Genomic DNA, 22971 nt, shown 5'->3' with positions numbered 1-22971 from the left:
GCTGGGGCTTTACTGAATAAAATTTGGCTAAATTAAATATAACCGGGCAAATTTAATATAGCTGTTAGTTGGACTTTATACAAGTGAAAAAAAGTAAAAAGTAATTAAAAAGTGGCTGAGTGGAATGAAAGACTGTGAAATTTGAGTAAAATATTGGCTTTAGGAGATTAAACAGTGGCTAAAATAGGTTAAAATCCCATCTACTAACTTACATTATTAGATGTGTGTGATTGGCACTGGAAATGTCACTGACATTGAGAATCACAATTATTTCAACATAACAATTGCCAGAGGTAATAAAGTGCAGTATGTTTTAGAATAAAATTCTTTGGCTCTGCATGTATGTACAGTTGGTCCTTTAATCAGCTGATTTATTGTCCCACATACAAACAAAACAAGCTGCTATGTTGTTATCAATTCTCATTCTGCTCTCATGAACTTTGAAATAAAGGTCACTGAGGTCAGGCTGGCACAAAACTGACTGAAAATACCACACAATTTCCATGTTCAAAGATGTAAATCTAATCTTTTGAATAAGATCTTGTCCAATACTTTGTTAGGTCTAAAAATAGCATTACAATAAAAGCACTTCCTTCACGGCACTATTTTGTTAGCAATTTTGCTAACAGTTTTAAAACATCAACAGTTAAATTGTTAGCTATATTATTTGTTTTAGAATTATTACAAAGACTATATTTATTATTTTCTTATTGAGTGACAGGATAAAGAGGTACAGTTCCAGCAGTGTTAAAGCAGGGAGGGGCTGAAGGGCAACTCTCCGAGCCTCGCAACTACAATCACTCTGAATTCAGGCCATTGTTGGAGTTTGTAAAAGCTATGGAGCCACCAGACCATGTAACACTCACTACTCAGCCCCCAGTAGTGGCCTAGATACTGGGGCACTGCACTAGTTTGATGCTCTTCTTTTGCTTCTGCTGTTGTGGGGTTTCCACCCTGAGGGAGAGTTTCATGTGTCATTTGGCTTTCGCTCAAACAGGAATTACAGCCCTTTTACAAATTTGCTGGAAGTAAATCGTCCTCCCACTGTGTTTGAATTGTCCCCTGTGGTCAATAAGAGACACACTATCAACAAGCAGCCATACGGCCATGCAGTCTTTGGCCACAGTTTGAGCTAGCGGGTCAGGTTAGGATGCAGCACAACAGTACTCATTTTCACAAAGTGAACAACTGAATTGCTAAATGGCTTTTTCAAGGGCAATTTTTATGTGAAAATTACTACTCACTATTTTTGGAAACAAGGATGGTTGAGTATGCATTTTAAGCCTGAACTTCTTCTGAACTTAAATCTATTCGCTGCTGTCATGCAAAATGCAAAAGTCTTTTTTCTATGCATTGCATATGAAAAGCTATTTAGCCGAATGGACTGGAATATGACATATACACACATAACACATATGTGATATAAAAGACAACATTAAATTTAAGGTGGAATGAAGGTGACACCGCAGGGGGGAGTGTGTCTTTTTTGGCAGAGGCTGACATGTTTCCTGTTGCCTTTATTCAGACGTTGTAAGCATCAGTGAGAAAATGGATTTTCTCACATAAATTCACTCAACAGCAGCACTCATCTTTTTTCTATTATGCAGCTCTGAGATTCCTTGCTTGTCATCCCGAGTTTGTTGTTTGTTTGATCATTTTGTATTCCTACACAAATATGTATTTGTTTCCCTCTTCTTTTGGTTTTATTTCCTGATTTAATTTCACCACTTCTCAAATAACAAATTTAAACTACAACCAAACAAGACCACTAAACTCAAAGTAAACCAAACTTGATTCTGCTGAAGTAAGGTGGACAGTCGTGTACTACACAGCTCTTTTGGAAAGCGCTTGGCGTTTTTCTCAAAGAGTCTTTGTCTGGCTGCAGATTCCAGTGACCTTGCTGGACACTCTGGCAGGGAGAGGGAGTGAGCGAGAGACAAAGAAAAGAGAGGGAGGTGGGTATAGGAGAGAGAAAGAGAGAGAAAAGAAAAGGAAAGCTAAGGGCAAAGGAGGAGACAGAGAAAGAGAAAAAATAAGAGGGGGGTGTTATAGGAAAATTAGAATAAAGCATGAGAGATAGAATAATGAGGGAAAAATAAACAGTCTGAGCAAGAGAAACAGAGAAGTAGAGGTGTAGTGAAAGAAACGGAGATGAAAACAGGCGAGTCAGAGCAGAAAGACAAATGAGAGAGGGCTGGAGAAACAGAAGAGAGGAAAGTATGGGCTTTGGCGATAAAGACACAGACCACCAGAGACAGAGAGCAAGAGAGAGAAGGTGTGTGTGTGATTGTGAATGTGTGCATGTAAAAGAGAAAGACATTTGTATAAAACTGTGTACTTGTGTGTGTGTGTGAGAGAGACAGAGAGAGGGCAGAGAAGTGTTTGACAAAAGGCTTTTGTTGTGGAAGTGGCCATTTTGAATCTTCTCCTGGTTCCGGATGGCTCCACTTCACTGTGTCCCAGCCTAGTTGTTTGGCCTAGTTTCTCATTAAGTCTCCACTTATACGATGACAGCGTTTACTCTGTGTCGGCCTACTCACTATTTATGGCAAACATCATTACAATTACTCCAGACGCGGCGCAGCTCGATGCCACACAGATGAAAAGAGTATCTCTCCCGAGGGCAGCACATGGTGCTATAGCATATTTGTTCATGCGCTTATGCATATTTAAGCCTGTTAACTACAAATCGAAAACACTTTTGATATGTGCGCACCAATTTTCAACGACGACTGTTTTGACGGTTCTTCTTCTTTGTCCATTGAAAGATGCTCTGGCAGCCAGGTTTTGACTCAGCTGCCGAACATCTACCACTTTCATAAAAGAGCACCATGTCTCTCTTATAAGTTTGGCTTTTTGACAAAATAACGTGGCAATGCTCTTCTGCAGCCATCTCTCAAATCTCAGATGTTGGAGTGTCTTTTAACACCAAACATAATTTTTTTTTTTTTTTAAATAAAATGTCCAAATGGCAAATGCTTTATCAAGTGAGAATAATTAACACTTAAAAAAACTACTGGTGGCTAATTGTTCGCCAAGATTGATTAGGTGTGATTACTTAGCTTTCTCCAGCAAGATTTTAACAGCTACACATTGATTTTTATGCTGCTCTGGTATTTAAAGTCAGTTTGATATGCAATACAATTGCTGAAGTTATCAAGCACACATGCCAAACATGTAATGACTCACACTGTTTTATATCACTGTAAATTAAATATCTTGGACTGCTGTTTGGATAAAAGGTACAATTCAAAGACGTCACATTGGGATCTAAGTACTCAGTACACTGCTACACATTTAATAAGGTAAGGAATATCGACTCTTAACTGGTTCCACCTCATCAGTGTACTTTATAAAAAGAGAAACCAGTAATAGTCTGCACAGGCAGTGTATGAAAACAGGGTACAATCCCTAATGTGACAGAATGCCTGCAGCATAATGCAGGTTAGATTAGATTGGATGGATAAGCAGGATTATATCCACAAAGGGAGACTTCTTCAGCAGTGACTGAAAAACTACACTCACAGAGACACACACAATATCCTTCATACATTAACAGTAAGACTATGAAAAGGGCATAACCTCACTTTGCAAGCACTGTCGGCACATACATACATGCAAGTTGTTGTGCATACATACACAGAAACACAGATAAACAGAGACCTCTGCTGCCTTTCTATACAGTGAGTCACAACGCCCTGATTCATCTCCATTGATCTAAACCTTCCCAGTAGCCTCTGAGTCAGTCCTTTTGTTATTCCTTTCTGCGAGTCATCTTACATCATTCAAAAAGCGGCTTATTGCACTGAAGCGTTTCTATAAATGAGATTCACTATGTTATACAACTCAACCTTCAGAGTTTTGATGCTTCACAATCAGTCGTACAGACGTTTCTCTGACCATCTGTTCTGAAGTGAATCACCCCATTTACAGCAACCATGCTAACTTGTCTTACACACATCCATGTAACAATAAAAACCTTAGATGCATAGTGCTAGTTGTGAGATGCTGTGCTGAAAATTCAGCTGGGATGAGAGTTAGTCATGGAAACAGCTTTATATTATGGGCTGTCTTCCCCTTGATGTAGCTCAAGCTAATTAAGCCTTGTACCAAGCTACTCAGGTCTGTTTGAAGTATGCAAGAGACTCACTTTAATGGTCTGCTTTATGCAATTCTGTGTTTTCGCATTTAATCTGAACATGTTTACAACCCAGGGACCTGATTATACAGATAGGGCCTCAGAGCTTAATGAAGATACACCTACATTTACTTCTACGAGTTGATTTCCAAATTACTTGAAATGTATCTTTTACCTTAAAAATGCAGAAAATACAACCAACCGCCTGCTATATTAATATTATTATCATTATCATGATTTTGTGCTACAAGTCATTTTGTATGATCGATGTGTGATTACTTGTGATATGTTGTGATTATGTATAATTTTGGTAAGACACATTTATATGAAGTTTACAGACTTGTGATGTACAGTACCCATTGGTTTTTATTGTGCTGTACTATACTCTATAGAAATATGCTTGACTAACTGTTATGCCATAAAAAAATGTATATCAGATTAATTTTGAAAGGGACAAATTGCATCCATGTGTTGATAATCACACAAGAACTGTACAGCTGGCTGTCAAAAACATTAAGCTAATTCTACAGGTGCACTCAGAGGAAGTTGAGAAAGAAAATGTAAAGGTAAATGTGGTGGTGCACACTGACCCCTACTGTTGATGACATATTATCACCCTGATCTGTAAAACGCACACCCCTGGGCTACTGTGATGACTGATGTGTGAGCAGCAGGGTCACTCAGTGGCATATGAAGACGGAAAGGTCACAGCGTTTTGTGTTTGTCATTTGTTTAGGATCGGAGTGCTGTGTGCATATGCTGCCAATCAAAACCTGAGCTCTCAGGTGAAGAACATACGGAGATTGGTCAACAGCAACATGAGGGACCTGCACACCTTCGCTAATGATACACCAATGGTGAGACAGATGTGTGAACATTATCACTCTGCTTTGTGTCCTTAAGCTCCAACACAATATTAAACCATGTTATCAAAGTAGAAACTGAGAAAATGTAGATTATATGCTGTCAATGCAAACTTATTCATTACATTCTCTAACAATACTAGAGATTAAATTCTATAATAAAACTTTAAATTGAACAGCAATTACTTTGCTGCTTGTGTTAAAGAACAGCTACTAGTTATGGAAATGTTAGCTAGAGAAATAGTTTGGTTAAAGCATGGAATAAAGGTTCAGTCATGGTTAAATGAAAAGCTAAACATGTCATACTCACTCAACGGAGATATAGCCTTCACATTTTGTGCATGTGCCAGGAACAAATTTGCTTTTTAAACATTATATGTTTATGAAAAACGTTTTTATATTTTGTAATTTTCTGAATTTCCTTTTGACAAATAAGTACTGTACTATACTTCAGAGTGCTTCTTGGTGTCTATGAGTCTGACGAGACTAATAAACTATGCTGTGTTGTGTTTCCTGTTTGCAGCAAATTGATTACCTAATATCCCAATACGCCACAGCCAAGAACAAAGTCATCTATGACCTAGATAGTAAGTAGACCTCCTCTGTGCCTTTGATAGTAAAGTAAGTGGACAGAAACGATTCCCTGAGTTCTTGCTCTTGGTCATATATCATGCTTATTATCTAAATTCACTGTGTCTACTTTCCTTCACTTGTTTTTACAAAGGATTTGTGAAAAAACTAGGTCTAGAAAGCTACAGCTTTGACTGTTATACAGGATCCCTTGAGTACTCATCCCACTTTTGTTAAAGTACTGCAGGCAGCTCTTTTTCTGAAAGTTAACACCTGCAAAAGCAGCAAATATAATGAAGAAAGGGACTGCTTTCTTCTGTTGATCTGATGCTGCGTTCTCTACAGATATAGGTCCATTATTAGGTGGAAGGATACACGATCAGTTGGATAAGGAGGTCCATCCTGCCTTGGACAGAGTGCTCAATATGGCTGGAGGTACGTCTGCATATTTTTCATTTCCTCTTGATATGATCAGGTTATTGTAAGCTGCAAGTTACCGGATGCAGGCTACAGCTGCACCACAAAATATTATGTAAGTCATTAAGTATCCTATAGAATCCTGCCTTACTTACAAATTTTGTTATTTAAAGAATAAGATAATCACACTTCAAAACAAAGTTGAATTATAACCCCATTATCACATTTTTACGTATGCTGTAATATCATTTTAGAACTCTATCGAAGATTAAATCACTTGTTAGGGTTGACATATTCTGCCTTAAAAATAAGCTTCAGAAATGTTTTTTGGAATCTAATTTCAATATTGTTTTTCTTGAAGGTCAGTGAGTTAATACAAGATGTAACTTCTAATTATTATTCAGATAACTTTTTAACCTTTATATTTCATGCTTTTTTATGAAGTGAAAATCGAGAGAGCCATCAAAGGTAACAGTAACTCAGTAACTGGACAATGACCCACAATCCCTTGACCCCTGACCTTGTGAACTTTGACACCGGTGTTGCTCCCGTGATTTGTTCCCTTGTGATCTTTCATGAGCACTTGGACCTATCCGAGCATCTTAAATGAACAGCAACCAATTAATATATTAAAACTGCAGTATGCAAAATCTGACTCTGGTGACCACAAATAGCAGACAATGTCTGATGAACTTCACAATCCAGAAATGATGTAAAGTGATGTCAGCTAAGTGCCACTTCTTAAATTTAAAGATAAGGTTCTGCCGTCTGCTAGCTTGGTTTGGCTCCACTGTTTAGTTGCAAACTTTAAGGAGAAATGTTTTCTTAAGGTCAAATTCACCACCTGCAGAATGCACAGGTGGTTTTGCTGCTAGTGCTGTCACCAGATTAACAGTTTTTATGGGCAAACAGAATAAATCTGTGAGTTCTTCCATATACATATCTAAACAGATATGATTACCTTTCCATAAAAAATCTTGCCTAGTGCAGTTTTAAGTTAATGGCATCACCAGATCTTGCCAAAAACCCAACTCAACATCAACCTGCACCTGGACATCTCCCTTTTTTCCCCCAATTGTGTTCCCCCACTGTGAAGTGAGCATTAAAAGTTGTGTTTGTGTTACCAGTCCTATTACTTTAACCATTTTTTTCTAAGTAAAGCATACTCCGATGTCAATTAATCAACCATTTGAATATTAAACTATGAAAGTATTATTTTATTGAGTTACTTTATGTGTTACAACAAGCAGTTGTATATGGATGTTTGTTTTCACAACATGGAATATACAGGCTTGTAGCACAACAGAAACAAAGATGAAATAGCCGTCAGCAAGCATTCCGACAGTTCAGGTGGTAAAAGGCTGGACCACAGATCACTGTGTGAATACAGTTTGTGTTTTTAATGTTTGTGTATTATTGTGTTCCTACTGGGGCTGAGCCATGCAATCAGAAGATCTTAGTATCCGGTACAAATACTGTGTTTAATCAGATGTGAAAACTGTCTGAATGCTAAGGATACAGAAGATTCATATTTGGAAAAAACAGTATGCTTTTAGCATATAGCATCCATCTGTGTTGTCACTCCCTTCAGTACGGCTAAGCATTTAGCTATGTGATAGTAAATACACTGTTTCCTCTCCTACACTCTTGCATCTTTTATACCAATGTTCAAGGATGCCAGTGTTTTTGCATTCTTCATCCTGTTTAATTTTAAAAGTCTGCTGCCGGCTACTCTGTGATCGTTAACTAACACTGGCTGTTGTTTGTGATGCACTGAATTGCTGGGGAAAGAGTTAGTTACTAACAGCAACCATTTTTAATTGAAGAAGCTAACAAATTCACATTACTCATAGGATTCCTGTTTGGTTATTGTTCACTGAAAGCTGTTGGCTGGCAGTCAAAAGTCCAATTTTAGATGCAGGAGATTCACACGAGCATGTGAACTCACCATTGACACACACCAAATGCCAAACTCAATAACAAACACCAGGGCTTGGATCTGAAACTCCATATGATGTCCTCAACTCAGGCTTAGTCCTTACAATGACTCCATACTTTGTGTCCTGTAGGAGTCTGTGCTTTTGTGTAAGATGAGCCGATATTAAACAGATTTTCGCTGTCCATTTGCTGTGTATGTTGATATTAAAAGCCACTTTTATACTAGCCATTAAATCTGTTTAATTGGTAAAAGAAAAAGTTATTTGAAAAATGTATACAGTACAGTATGTTCCAGAAACATTGACAAAAAAAAGTTATTTTATGGCTCTGAATATAAGAGTACATTTGTACGTTTCCTGTTAACAATTCCACACAATTCCCTAAACAGAACTAAAAGAATTATTTAAAATATTCATTATTCTGTGAGTCATTTTGCAGCCGAGCTACGCAGTCTGGGACTCATGGGGAAAAAAAAACTTTCCTGACAACTTATTCAATTTTAAATTTTACCTCAAAATATAGGTTAGCTAATGAGAAAGGTTTATTTGTTTACAATGTAGTCGAGTAGGTAAGACACTCTTAACAACTGCCCCTCCTTAACAGCGCTCACTCCATTGTTCTACTTTTCACTTTTTTGGAGGGAAAATAATGTTAGGAAAGTTCTTTGTTTTGATCGGCCTTCACATCCTGGTTTTCCCCACATAACAGCAACACAATCCACGTCCAATCTCATTTATTTGTCTTTTATTTCAGCCATGCGAGAAACCAAGGAGGCCCTGGAGAACGTTAATGCGGGCCTAGAGGTCCTGCAGGTAGGAACAGGGAAACTCAACTTCAACCTGAGCCTGGTCCGGACCAGTGTCAACCGCACCCTCAACGACCCGGGCTGTCATGACGAGGAGTCAGACGCCACCTCTGCCCAGCTGTGCCGCAACATACGCCAGTCTCTGTTCCAGCTGCAGATCAGCGCCAATTTCACACGGGTACAAAACAGAATACAAATTTCACTTTTTACTTAAGTTCTCTTGTGCATTTCCAACTTTTTTACCATGTTCCTGCTGAACTATTGCAATTTAGCTTCTTTCCAAAGACAACCTTTTCAACCATTTATCTGATAACTTAGTAATAAGTGCTAAATCTTGGAAATAGTGTCTCAATACACTGTTTTTGTATTAATGCATGTTAGTAAAGGTACAGGGATCACTAAATGTTGACCAAGGATTGTTGAATTTTGATAATGTATCAGTGTGTATGCATACTGTAGCTGTACTGTCTGTTTATATTTTAGCTACCATACGTGAATGCTCAGCTGGAAAAGGTGAACCATGTCATGAAAACGGACCTCAGTGCTATCGTCCAGAGGGTGAGCCCGGACCATAAATCTTCTTACATCGTTGCCAGTCTGTAATGTCAGTGGATCTCTGGGAGTTATTTAATGTGCTAGTGGCACCAATTTCCCTCTACTTATGGTCTACTTGTGCTTCAGTTAGTGACTTTCAACATTTTACAGACTGCCTTTGAATTGCCATTTTGGTAAAATAAAAAAAACCTTCAGACAACAAAATTGACTAAGGAACTCCATGTTCCAACACGTTTTCCTTTTCTTCTCACAGGGCTACTCTTCTTTAAACAACACACCACATACGGTGATTGAACAGACCAGAAGTGTTGTGGAGAGTAAGTGACATTTTACACTTTTAAAAAACGAATTCCTTAAACTTTCTTACGCAAATAATTCCTGTTGTGTGTACTACACTAACTGATTACATGAACCACTACTCTAAGCCAAATTCGGTAGATTTTAAAGTGCTCATATTATGCTCATTTTCAGGTTCATAACTGTATTCAGAGGTTGTACCAGAATAGGTTTATGTGCTTTTAATTTTTAGAAAACACCATATTTTTGTTGTACTACACATTGCTGCAGCTCCTCTTTTCACCCTGTGTGTTGAGCTCTCTGTTTTAGCTACAGAGTGAGGCATCTCACTTCTGTACCATCTTTGTTGGGAGTTGCACATGCACAGTAAGTACTGCTAGCTAGTCAGTTGCAGAGTATGAGGGAGTTCCATGCTAGCAGCTAGGCGAGCATTATAACGTGTTACAAAGTGACGCACGTTTGTCACGGAAGTAAAGGCTGGACTACAATAGAGGTGTTTGGAGCAGTTTGTGAACAGTGTTTCCTGTTGGAGATGGTAAGTCCCTTTGGGTTGGACTTCACTTTGTAAACCTATAACGTGCATAAAAAAGATATATAACACAATAAAGGAAAGGGAAAAAGCCAAAAAGCATAATATGAGCACTTTAAGTTTTAACCTGCGCTTAGAAAACAGTGTAAAAATGATATCCGACTTTATTTATAACGTTGCCATCTTTCAGTGGGGACTCATTTAATATTAACCAATCAGAAACCAGACAAACCATAAAACATGAGCTTGTTTCTGGGTATTGAATTGAAGTTTTACTCCGTGCAGCTGTCATTTTTTTTTATTTATCCAGTATCTTTACACAGGTCATTTATTAAAACTGATGGAATTGATTGATTAATCTGTCTCTCAGGTGTACAGAGTTTGGTGGACGACATTGGCAAAAACATCAGCAGCTATTCCAAGGTATTCCCTGTGCAGAGTTCCCTGTCCAACCTCACTATCTTCATTAGCCATGCCCATGCCAAGATTGAGGACTACTACCCTGAAATTGACAGAATGGACTTCTACAGGTAAACTGGCCTCCAATAATACCTATCAACTCTAAGGGAGAAAAAAGAAAATATACCTTTAAATTGTAAAAAGTCTAAATACTGTAAAGTGGGCACTGTCTCGATGCTGTCACAAGCTAGTGTAAAAACAATGTGTGCTGTATAAACTTGCACTAATATTTAGCATTTATGAAATGTTCATATCACTTCTACATTCATTCAGTTTAAAATAGTGCAGTAAAGGGAAAGCTAAGCTGATATACAGTATTAGTTGTTTTAAAGCTTTGTATTACATTTTTCTTTTACCCCATTTAGCATATGTGCTCTTTTATAATAATGAGTAAGTCGATGGGGCTTCACTGTCTTGCTCAAAGACACTTCAGCTGTGTGTTAACAGTTTAGCTTTGCCTGCTGATTAAAGGTGGATTGGCTGTATTGCTCTTTGCTGCATGGTGGTCCTGGTCCTGGCCTTTAACTACCTGGGCCTGCTGTGTGGCACCCTGGGATACGACAAGCACGCCTCACCTACGACACGAGGCTGCATCTCCAACACAGGAGGAACGATGCTCGTGGCGTGAGTCAACCACCCACATGACAGGCTCTGTCAGTTTCAAGATTTAAAACTGGTGGTGGTGTTGCCATGAAAAAAGGGTTTCAAGTCAATTTGATGATGGCTCGGTACACATTACTAGTAGTATTTTTAGTGCTACTTGTTCAAGTGCTAGTAGTCCTGAAATAACGCCAACTATTACGTCTACTAAAACCACCACACAGTATAGTTTCCCACAAAATGAAATAGCTTTCCACAAGTTGAAAAATTATACAAGAAGCAACAACTTTTGATCATTTGAAAAAAAACTTAATTTCTTTGACTTTCCCCCAATGGATTTAAAATATCCAGATTTTTGTCTTCTGTTATATCTAATTCAAGATGCTAGTCTAAAGCAAACTGCTCTTTTTAATTCCCTTCTTCCTCACCTCCTATCCACCCATTCCACGACTGCTACACCTCCAACTCTTATTGTTCTGTACTTTATCTGTACCTGAGGGCCTGTCTGTCTTTCTCCATAGCGGCGTTGGATTTAGCATCATCTTCTCCTGGGTGCTGATGGGAGTGGTGACCACCATCTTCCTGGCTGGAGGAAACATGGAGAAACTTGTTTGTGATCCCTTCCACACCAAAGAAGTCTTCAAGGCAAGTAATGAGTCCCCCCTAAATATAACAAAACAAACAGGAGGAAAATATAAAGTACATCTCACGTAGTAACTTGATTTACATTTCATACAAAAACTTTTTCTTTGTTTGATTGTTCCTTGGACTTTACTTACATCAGTCCATAACATTCTTATACCTAAACCCAAAAACTTGCTCCCAGTTGTGAGTGGCATGCTGTTGTTTGCATTAAGTCTGAATCTGGCTGCACTTAAGCCATCCATAATGTAGAAAACCTAATTTTGTCTCAAATTTATAAAGCAAAGATAAAAATTAGACAATTAGATAAAGTTCTAGTCTTTTTAAACAAGTGAAATAAGCTGTAATTTTATTTGATTCATGGGGTATCAGTACTCTTAACTTGTTTGATTTTATTACTGAACAATGAATTACAGAACTTTTCGGAATGAAAATAATTGCAGCATTTTCTTCCGTGCCTCTCTATGTGTCCCTCCCTCCCTTTTTTGCTGTCTCAGTTCAGAAAATGTGATGAAGGGAACAGCATGGCCCGTCTTCTGCAAACAGAATATTACATGGAATATACTCAGTATTCACTAGGATAACTTTAACCTTTATTACAGTAATTCATGGAATCATTTTATAAGCATGCATGCTTCTTTCAACTACACCCTATTTGATCCCATTTGTTTCCCATTCAAATGATAAATCACACATCCCCTTTCTGGCTGTCTGATCCTCCAGGTTGTGGACACCCCATATCTGGTCAACCCAGATTGGAGGAACTTCATCCCTGGCTACATGTACAACGACTCCGACCTAGAGCTGACGGCAGAGAGCTTGTACAGGCAAAGAGAAAACAATTTTTTATGTATTTAGGTGACAGTGTTACATCTGCCTACCCCCTTTCAGAGCAATGCTTTGGTGATGACGGCCTACTCCACACTGTGTTATCTGCATGACATATTTAGGTTTCGTTACAAAACTGAATGGACAAGCCACTTATTCAATTATAGGCTGTAGAATTACTGGATGATGCCATTTTTTACATTTTGCTTAATGTTTTGGCGCAGGCGCTGGTTTGGGCATCAGTCATGCAACTGAATGTTTTATTTCCATTGATGGGGATGCAAATGAGAGAGAGAGAGAGAGAGAGTTTCTATTAACCTTGAGAAGCTAATTAGCATTATTTGTATACACTATCTGTGCTGCTTTTCCTCAGCCTCTTTCTCAGTGGTTACATCAGCTTTCATCATCTCCTTCCAGTGAGAAGCAGCATTTCATCTGTAACTGGGATAGCAGAGCTGAATTCATTATATTTCCAAATAGAGCAATGTTGCTTCAACAGGTCGTTGCCCATTAATAAGCAATCAGTGCATTTTGTGAGTCTATCTGGTATGTAGTTTCCTAAATGCTGTAAATGTTATTGTGGAACATTCATCTTTGACATATTAGAAAATAGTCCAGGCTTTTGAGGAACATTACACTGTTTTCTATCAGGGAACATGTCAGTGTGTCGTGTACTTCCAGTCAATTTCACTTGATGGCAGCAAATATTTACACTCTGACACTTTTAAGTTTACATTTCCTCTCCCTCTCTCTCTCTCTCTCTCTCTCTCTCTCTCTCTCTCTCTCTCTCTCTCTCTCTCTCTCTCTCTCCCTCTCTCTGTGTTATATCTGTGTGTATGTGTTTGTATATGTGTCCTTCTTAGTACTTGCAAAGAGAATAAAGGCATCTACTCAGCCATGCGTCTGGACAAAGTCTTCAACATCTCCTTGTTCCTGAACACTACAGTGGTCAGTAAACTCAAAACACACCATAAGTAGCATTCTTTCATACGATATGTTGCAGGGACTAACTGTGGATGTTTGTATTGATTTTTTCCTTTATACAGGATTGATGTTAGACTATGGCATTGTGCTATCATTTAACTAAAAAGGTGTTAAAGTCACAAACAATTCCCTAAATTCTGATGCCACTTGTTCAGACACTATACTTTTCAATACAATTATGTGTTGTAAAAAAAAGCACATAGTAAGGGAGCTCTGTGTGGTACTTAAGCTGTTTTCTACGAATGAATGTATGTTAATTTTCATTTAAAATACACTCTGTAGTATTCTTCATAAAATACTATTATGGGCTGTTACTACACAATAAATCAATGCACTGTACTACATGATCAAACCAGGGTTAGGATTCCTTTAGTATGCATGTAGCTCTATGAGCTAACAGTGATGGAGCGTCCAGAAATCTCTATCCTTGGCTGCAGCATCTAATTAGCATTACCTAAAGATTTCTTTGCTGCCAAAACAAAGTCTGTGCGGACGGCCGATAGCTTTAACATGCCTTGACCCTTACCTCAATGTATGCCTGAAACATTACAATGATGTAAGTTTTTATTTCTTCTCAGCCCTGAGCCAGCGACTCCAGCCTGCCTAAGACATTCAGTATTTGCCTGCCAGTTGGCAAGATTGTCTTGGCTCTTTCAAGCCAACAGCTGATATGTCCCATGCTTCATCTGTTTCTGCATGTTGGTCATTTGTCTTCATTTAGTGCCTGTACATATTTTATAAGTTTCCAAAAGTGTGACACCCTACCTGACATAATTTCAGCAAAAATGACTACAGGTCAGTTATTTTATCACTATAGTTTCAAATCTGATGAGGCTACCTTAAAACATACAAAATAAAATGGACAGTTTTGTTGGATCTTTAATGACAGAATCTTTTCAAATTGTGAATACTGCCTTTCCTGTTCTACTTCGAAAAGTCCCCTTAGTCTAAGTAACAACATGCATTTTATTCCCATGGTGAAATATGGTTCTCTATCAGGTCACTGATGGCCTAATTCTTACATTGCAATTAACCTGTGATTCAAGTCGGTCATTCAAAAACAGTGCATCATCTTGATTGTACTGTAGTGTCATTAACATAACATTTTTATCAGACCCACAACAGCATTATTCTTAGGCTTCGGGGGAATTATAAATCAAAACACATATACATCATCTAACAGTGATGTTACTCCCCAGAAATTCTGAAATTTCCAATGCCTTGGTAGGATAATGTTAGATACTCAATGAGTAATTCTTTTTGCCCATTTATGATGTATTTCTGATCTGGGGTCCAAGTTTAGACAGTTTTTACCAATCCATGGGCTGGGGCAGGGGTGTCTTTGTAGAAGTGAAATAGGACACATCACCTACGAAGAAAATGCCATATTAGGTTCATAATAATTTAGACTAAAATTGCTCAAGAATAAACTTCCAATTCCTGTTAGTATCAAATTCCAATTGTATTTGCTGACAGCCCCCTCACAACAGTTTTAGCTAGTTATCTCTACCACAACCACATCTGCAGAGTAGCTAGCGGTTAACGTTACCAGCCTATAGCTATCAGTTTTTAGCTGTGTTAGTTTATGGCTAATGTTGTGCTAGTTCATCAGCTAACCGAGTTTTCCTAAATCATGTTTCATAACGTTATACGCTGAACTAGCTTGTTACATTTTACGTTACTACTACATTATAACGTCTTTTTGTGATTATATTTCACATGACCATTCATCTCAATATTAAATTTAATGATTTTACTAATAATAATTAACTTACTACAACCGTTGAGCACACTTGATAAATTAAATAACGTCGGTCGGTCCACGGCGCACAACACATTAAACGCGACTGCATCGTAGAGCTTTAAATTGATTGGTTCTTCAGGGCAGCAGCGAGGCCATTGGTTAGGGTTTTTCCAATAATAGTTCTCATTAGTTGTTATTAGTAATAACGATTTTATTTGCACGAAATCAGCTTCAATCTCCGGATTTATAAATCTTTTATTTAGATATAAAACCATCACTTCAGTGTTACAAATAAAGCATTATGCTTCAAAATACTGTAATTGGATTTTTTTACTTGCTTGAAAGTAACATTTGTATACTCAGTAGGCTACAATACTTATATTGTTTATTCTTGGGGAAAATCCAACCCATTTGGAAACAAACAAATTTTATTATAAAACTTTATTGTCAACATTTTTTGTTTTGTTCTCTTAATACTGCCACAAAAAAAGCAAACAAGCTAAAAGTTTTTTATAATTATTGACACATAAACTTTTAGTCATTGTAGAAATGTTGCTTCATCTCTGCCCAGAGGGAACACAGATTGTGTGCAGAAATGCAATAATAGGGACTGCAATTTACAGTAAAAACAAGGAGAAACTTTCCACACAAACAACTTTAAGAAACACCATTCTAGTGGGATATGTTAACTTCCATCCAAACCACATCTTTAAGATCTTTGCCATCCTAAGGCCAGCATTTGTTTTGCATTTTTGTTTCCCTTTCATTATGTTAACGTTTATGTATTTTTACAGTAATTACACCATACACAGACCTAAACTGTGATCAATAACCAAGCTTTACTAACAGAAACACATAGAGGTGGAAACCTGTGATTGATGAGTGATGTTTGATATAGGGTAAGTAGGGACAATTTGAGAATCAACACAAAATGTAAAAATGTAACATTTACCTTTAAAGCTTTAATAATATGTGTATATATCAAGCATCTTATCAAAGCCACTGCTGTATTTTTGTGTTTACAGTTTACTAAGGATGTGGTGAGTCATCTGGACAGTGTTAAGATCGATCTCAGGGGAATAATCCTGTTAGAGACAGAGGGGAAGCAGAACCTTCTCGATTTCTCTGAAGCAGGGCTGTCAGAAATCAACTATGCAGACTACCTGGAAGAGGTGACACACACATATTACATTACATAACCATTTACTACTTACTTTTGGCAGGTGTATATTTTGGATTTACAGTTACTGTTCACTGGTTTACCGGTTTACATTTCTGGCATTGGGTACATTTGTTTTTTGCACCTTATCTTTATTGTTTATTGTTTATTTTTTGTTTTATTTACACTCAATATATTTGCACTCTTTTCTACTTTATACAGCAACTTCTGAACAACAATTACCCTCGGGATAAATAAAGTTCTACCTTATCTATTCAGAAACAAACTAAGCAGACCCATAAGTATGTAGGGATAAACAAAATAAATAAAATGTGCACGAATAAAAATAAACTTAAAGGGTCAAGCACACACACACACACACACACACACACACACACACACACACACACACATTCGGGAACAGAATGAATGAGCTGAAAACACACAAAAAACAAGGTCAAATACATACTCACGGTAGATGAAAAGGATCTGACTGAAAATTTCAAAATAAAGGTCAAATTATTATTTGTGATACTAGGTATGTGGTTGTATGACAGTTTATTTGAGTTAGCTCTTTACAAATACCAGTTTATTTGTAAAATTGTGTAAACATTGATAATAGATTAGTCTATACATATAACAATATTATTGTATTACAGTTGTACTTTAATGGTATGTTACCAACCATAGCTTGATTAAACAGCCGCCTCCTTGGCTGTCAGTTAACATATAGCAGGCAGCCATGCTTTACCTAACAGGAGCTGAGACGTGACACTGTACACTGGGTTCTGTTGGAGATCACTGAAGCCTGATTATCCAAAAGTATTCTTGCCAAGGCAAAGAGTGTGGAGGAACAAGCCAGGACTTGGCATTCTCTGCTCTCTCCCAACACTACCTGTCAGGTTCGCTTAGATTTATTTCCAAAGAGAGAGAGAGAGAAAAAAAAAACTTTATGGACTCCAGTCAAGTGTACCACCTGTCCTGGCTGATACACAACTCACTCTCCAAAAGTCAGGATGAGAGGTTTCTCTCCAACAAATGTTACAAACGTAGATAAGAGTATAAACATTAGAGCCATTCTGCATCCATATTCTGCAGGTTTCCAACCACCTAATTTACTTTACAATAAGATCTGCAGCGAAAACACTGATTTGATCTTGGGCATGAATTAAAAGAGTTCTATCTACTTGGTAGCTTTACATACAGTTTAAAGAGGAGTTTTGTTTCTTTGTTATTTAGATATTACGTATTCTTATTGATGTGATTTTAAAATGTAATGCTGCCCTATTGAGGTTTGTTTAATATAGCAGCTCAGTCTTATTTACGTCTAGCGTCTTTATTCATTATTACCTAGTGGGATTTTAAGATGTCTACTAACAAAAACAAAACAATCAACAACAAAAAAAGAAAACGCTTTATAATTAGGTGGCTAATAATGGACAGTTAATCTAAGTACTTTTCCCCAAACATTACTGCTAAGAGAAACATTTTTACATGATTTTTTGTTGTTGCTTATCTTCAGGTCAACAAAGGGGTCACTGTGATTGACCTGCTCACATTCGCCAGAGAGCTGGAGGCCCAGACAGACCTCATGGTAAGAACACATCGGTGCTATTCTGGCTGATATACAAACATCCACAGTGTTGCCTTAGTTCACAGGCACGTCATTTGATTCACGTATTGATTTACAATGCCATGGGAGCACTTTGGTTGGATTTGGTTGTCTCCAGTCTCCAAGCCCGGTGTCTTAGTCCAAAACATAACAGCTCTGTCTAAATTGAGACAGTCTCTGGGAGCAGTCTGACTGCTCTGCCATGCCTTCAGGGGGTTTCAGGAAGGTAATGTGGTATCTGGCCATATAAGGTTAAAGTCTGTATAAGGCTCAAATATGCTGAGAAATCATGAGCACTGTGTTAGGGATGTAAGTTCAATGATTTTCCTCTCAATAGAGTGATGTGTTGAAGAGGATGTCCTATTTGATTCTGTGATTAGGTGGCTAAGTGAGATTAATGATTTTATGAGTAGTGTTGGAGCCCCCCCTCCCCCAAAAGAGACTCTGACCTCAAAGGGACTCAGACCTTTACTTGCCAACTCACAACAGTTTACTTTATCTAACATGTTACCTAAATGTACCCCTTATAAACCATGTTCTTGCTGTAGCAAGTCAGAGTGCATATTGGCTTTGTCTCTCCGGGTTCTGTGGGACTCGTCATTGATGCTGGAAACTTGATGTAATAAAACCTTTATGATCAAGTACAGTGTCAAGCGGATTTCCTCTCCACACAGCATAACAGCATCGCTACACAAAACACAACAGTAACACAACACATTTTTATTTACCTCGAAGTGGTGAGTCATGTAGGATCCTTCAGAAGGACAAAGCTTGGTTTAATTCACAGTAAGGGTCTACACAAAGAACAGGAGAAATACATACTTTTATTATTATTAGCCCAATAATAAATAACTTCTCTGATAAGACTTGTATTGTAGTTTATGGGCTAAAAATTCCTTCAACACTTTAATAAATGATGTATAACCAAAATTGTTTCTCTCCCCGTTTGTGCATTTTAGCCCAGAGGCGGTCTGCAGACTGCTCTGAAAGGCCACGTCGGTACTCTGCGGCAGATTCACAGTCAACAGATCATCCCCATGGAGCAGGCCATGGTAATGCCTCATTGTATGTGTCTGCTTTCAGTCCAGATATTCATGCCTGGCTGGACTCTTGGTTTTTGGGTTAGATCTTCTATCTAGTCATCCCCTGAAGAAAAATCTCCACCCTAAACCAATAAAAGAAAACTGCTAAAACAGCAATGTTTGTACCTTGCATTCGTTTGGTTAAATCTGTTGTTTTTTGACTGGGAAATGACCTGATATGGCATCGGGATAATAACATTCACAGCAAAGAATTAGCATCATACGATACAAGTTTTTCTAGGCCTACTAAGGAATAGACCAAGTTTCTGACCCAGTGGCCTCAAAAGACCACTGTGCAATGCAGCTGCAGATCATGGTTTGTTTCGACTGAGGGATGCTTTTTGTTGTGAAAAATGTACAACTCTTGAATAACTAATTCTTATGAATAACTTCAGAAGATGAAGCAGGTTGAGGGAAAAGACATATAACAGAAGTGTACAAAAGGGGATTTTCCCTTTATATATACACACAGCGTAGTACAATGGAGTTAGTTATTTATTTCCAGTGTGTTGTGTTTCCTGCACAATTCAAACTATAGACTTTAAAGCTGCCCTAATACATACATTTATACAAACAACGGATCAAATGACTATTTGTAATGTAAAAGGTGTCACTCGTACGGTGGTTCAGTCTCACCGCCCCTAGTCCAAAAAAAGTTCTAATAAACCCACTGTAAACTACCTGTTCGGCACCAATCAGTAGACACCGATGCTAGCTGGTGAACATAGTTGAGCATATAGCAGCTAAAGAGTCAGATATTTCCATCAAGAGTTGGTAGAGATGAAAAAACAGAGCTGGACAGAGAGTGAATATTGGACTTAAATTCTTCAGGTGGCCAGAAACAGGACTCTAAATGAATGAGAATGTTTTATGCTTTGTGTGCTTGATCTATAAATAAGCAACTGTTTGCTCACAACTTCATAAGGTGATGTCAGTGTTGTGTTTACAGCTTGTTGCACTGCCCCCAAGTGAACAAAAAAAAATTAAAATTAATTAATGCAGGCTTAAAGGTGCAATATGTAATATTGTATGTAATACTGGCAGCTAGTGGTTAAAATAGTTACTGCACTACCAATTCAAAATACTGGAGAGTCGTCTCCCCCGCCCCCTCCTGCCCAGACTCAAAGTTCACGGGGGTTGCCAGGCTGAGACCGCAGCATTCACAACAATGTAAATGCAGACATTACTCCACAGCACAGCGGAGTAGCTAACGTTAGATGCTAGTCTCACATAGCCAGACATTACTCCACAGCACAGCCGAGTAGCTAACGTTAGATGCTGGCTATATTGACAGTCATAAAAGCCCGTGCTCACGCGGAGCTCTGTAACCAACTAACAGACACACTTTTTCGGCTTAAAATTAAAGTATGAACCGCTAAAAACACAACAACCTCACTGTTCTCTCCACACGCCAGTCAGGCACACTTCCTCGGCTTAGAATTACAATACGAAACGCTAAAAATACCACTACCTTGCCGACGGAACACACTTCATTGGCTTAGAATTACGGCAACAATCGCTATACACACTGCAAACTCATAGTCCCCTCTTTCCGATTTACAGCCCCCCTCTCATGGCTTAAAATAACTCACCGTTGTCGGCTCCAGCCGCTGAAGAGGCTACACGCTGTAAACAGCCATGGGCTGCTTGCCTGGTCCTCCCGGTAACGTTAACAGTTAGCAGGGTTAGCATGGCGGCGTTAGCCAGGACCAGTCGGGATCACTTTACTGGCTATGTCTCAATTGTTTTTGCAAGTAACCAACTCGGTTACTCTAGCTATATAATTCAATGTGAGTACACAAATGTTGAAATGACAAAAAATGCCCATCCCTAGTAGCTGTGATAAATTAGCCTGAAGCTAATGCTTACAGTTCAGGAGAAAATAAGCCAACTCTGCGTCCTTTTGGGCTCTAAGCTGTCTCCATCTTTCAAATACATCTCCAATATTTACCAGGGGGTTGTTACGTCTCTGGTCACGCAACTGTTAGAAACATGCTGTTTTCATTTTTGTATGTCATGTAGAATCTATCTCCGTTGATCCTGTTCGTTTGTTTGCTGCTTTCATGGCTGTACTACCGTTACAGCTGTAGCGCGCTGGGTTTACGTTTTTACAGGTATATCTGGCAACCCGGCCTGCCTGTCAAACTGGGCCGTTGATAACAACACACAGATCAAAACATAAACATAAATTCCGTCACGGAATGTAAATTTCAAAAAGAAAAATATTGAAATTAGCATTGTTGTCAGAAAAGATAGTATTTCAGTTTAACATGTTTCCTTAATATCTGATGAGGCATTGGTGTCATTTTTGGATTTATTACAGTATAAATATTACATATTGGACCTTTAAAGAACGTCAACTCCAAAATGTATCTCAAGAAAATCTATGCTCAGAGGAAAGGTTGTGATATGCTAATTGGTGTGTTATCCTTGTGCTAATGCTTACTGAAAAGAATGGTATCATCCCTGACCGAGAAAACATATTTCAGTGCTTGATTGATCATCAAAAGCAGAGTGTTTTTGAGCTTCAGGCGTGTGTCACATCATGTCTATGAAATGCAAGTTAAATATTCAGTTTTATTTTCTCTGTCAAAGGCAATGCCTTTCTTTTGAATAACACCAAGGATTTAAAGCTACTAGCAATTCAGGCAGGCAGTGATGCACATCGACACCGCTTTTACAAAAGCTTTTTATGTTTTTCTTTTTCCACTTCCTACTTCAAGAAATATGTTAGAGCAAGGGTAAGCTGAAATGTGTCCATTCTGTGTATTTAGTGTCCCCATTCATTATTTGGAACAGTCAAAGATAATGTATCTCACAGATGACATATAGTAATCTGAGAAAATATAGCTCATTTTGGGCGGTATTGTAGGATATTGTGTGTGTGTGTGTGTGTGTGTGTGTGTGTGTGTGTGTGTGTGTGTGTGTGTGTGTGTGTGTGTGTGTGTGTGTGTGTGTGTGTGTGTGTGTGTGTGTTCTTGTATAAACATTTACATAACAATCACATACTCTAAGGTGTTGAACATGAAGGGTTTTGTACCAAAATATTACAAAATATCCAATTCAAGAAAAGTAGTATAGGTTTAATTCATTTGTCATTCATTTGGTAACAGCTCTGTTCTATCCTTTACATTGTGGATATTTAATTTTGGAACAAAATTCTTCAGCATGCCCGTACTGAGAGCAAAATATTGTTCAAGTGTTGTTCTTGCCTGGTCTCCCTTTGTGTTTCACTGGTGTAAAATGACCCCTGACTGTATCCCCTGACCTTTGAGATTACTGGTGTTAACTTGTGCTCTTAAATGTGCTCCCTTTTAAAGAGCGCGCTGAACCAGAGTATAAGGTTCCTGGAAAGAACAGCCTCAGACCTGCCAGTAAGTAAACCAGCCTTTCAGTCTAAATCTGAAATCTACTGTAAACTTAAGCTTTTTTTAATTTGTATTTAAGCTTGAACTGATCAAAATCTCTCCCGTCTTCTCTGCAGAACAAAGTTTTAGCAGTTCTCGATGCCATTGAAGCTGCCCAGTTCCTCATCTCCCAGAATGCTACGCATTTAATCAATCGGGTAACTCAAGGGTCTTTTGCTTTGTTTATATTCTCAATTCATGAAGTGATCTGTAACTCACGTTATGTCTTAATCTTCCACAGGAAACGGAAAAATACACAGCGACCATTGTTGGCTACTTCCATCAATACATAGAGTGGGTCAAAACATCTGTAAGTGTTAATTTGTTGAAGGTTGTTTAAGA

General features: G+C 38.2%; 1 protein-coding gene across 10 annotated transcripts in view; it reads left to right on the top strand.

Annotated features, from left to right (window-relative positions):
- Nucleotides 1-22971, top strand: part of prom1a (prominin 1a) — an 85166-nt gene that overhangs the window by 52530 nt on the left and 9665 nt on the right. For 9 of the 10 annotated variants that reach the window (XM_028588904.1, XM_028588903.1, XM_028588912.1 and 6 more), the window contains exons 4-20: nt 4875-4995; nt 5525-5588; nt 5917-6006; nt 8680-8909; nt 9215-9289; nt 9540-9603; nt 10483-10642; nt 11043-11195; nt 11693-11816; nt 12537-12640; nt 13505-13589; nt 16395-16541; nt 18051-18122; nt 19100-19192; nt 22543-22596; nt 22707-22787; nt 22871-22939. In XM_028588904.1, the coding sequence (XP_028444705.1) occupies nt 4875-4995; nt 5525-5588; nt 5917-6006; nt 8680-8909; nt 9215-9289; nt 9540-9603; nt 10483-10642; nt 11043-11195; nt 11693-11816; nt 12537-12640; nt 13505-13589; nt 16395-16541; nt 18051-18122; nt 19100-19192; nt 22543-22596; nt 22707-22787; nt 22871-22939 (1786 nt within the window). Of the gene's footprint in view, nt 1-2026; nt 2276-4874; nt 4996-5524; nt 5589-5916; nt 6007-8679; nt 8910-9214; nt 9290-9539; nt 9604-10482; nt 10643-11042; nt 11196-11692; nt 11817-12536; nt 12641-13504; nt 13590-16394; nt 16542-18050; nt 18123-19099; nt 19193-22542; nt 22597-22706; nt 22788-22870; nt 22940-22971 lie in introns of those variants that run through there. The other variant, XM_028588913.1, reaches the window with a different exon arrangement.

The sequence above is a fragment of the Perca flavescens genome, chromosome 10 (assembly GCF_004354835.1).
Source record: "Perca flavescens isolate YP-PL-M2 chromosome 10, PFLA_1.0, whole genome shotgun sequence".
NCBI lineage: Eukaryota > Metazoa > Chordata > Actinopteri > Perciformes > Percidae > Perca > Perca flavescens.
This window is presented reverse-complemented; position numbering and strand designations above follow the sequence as displayed.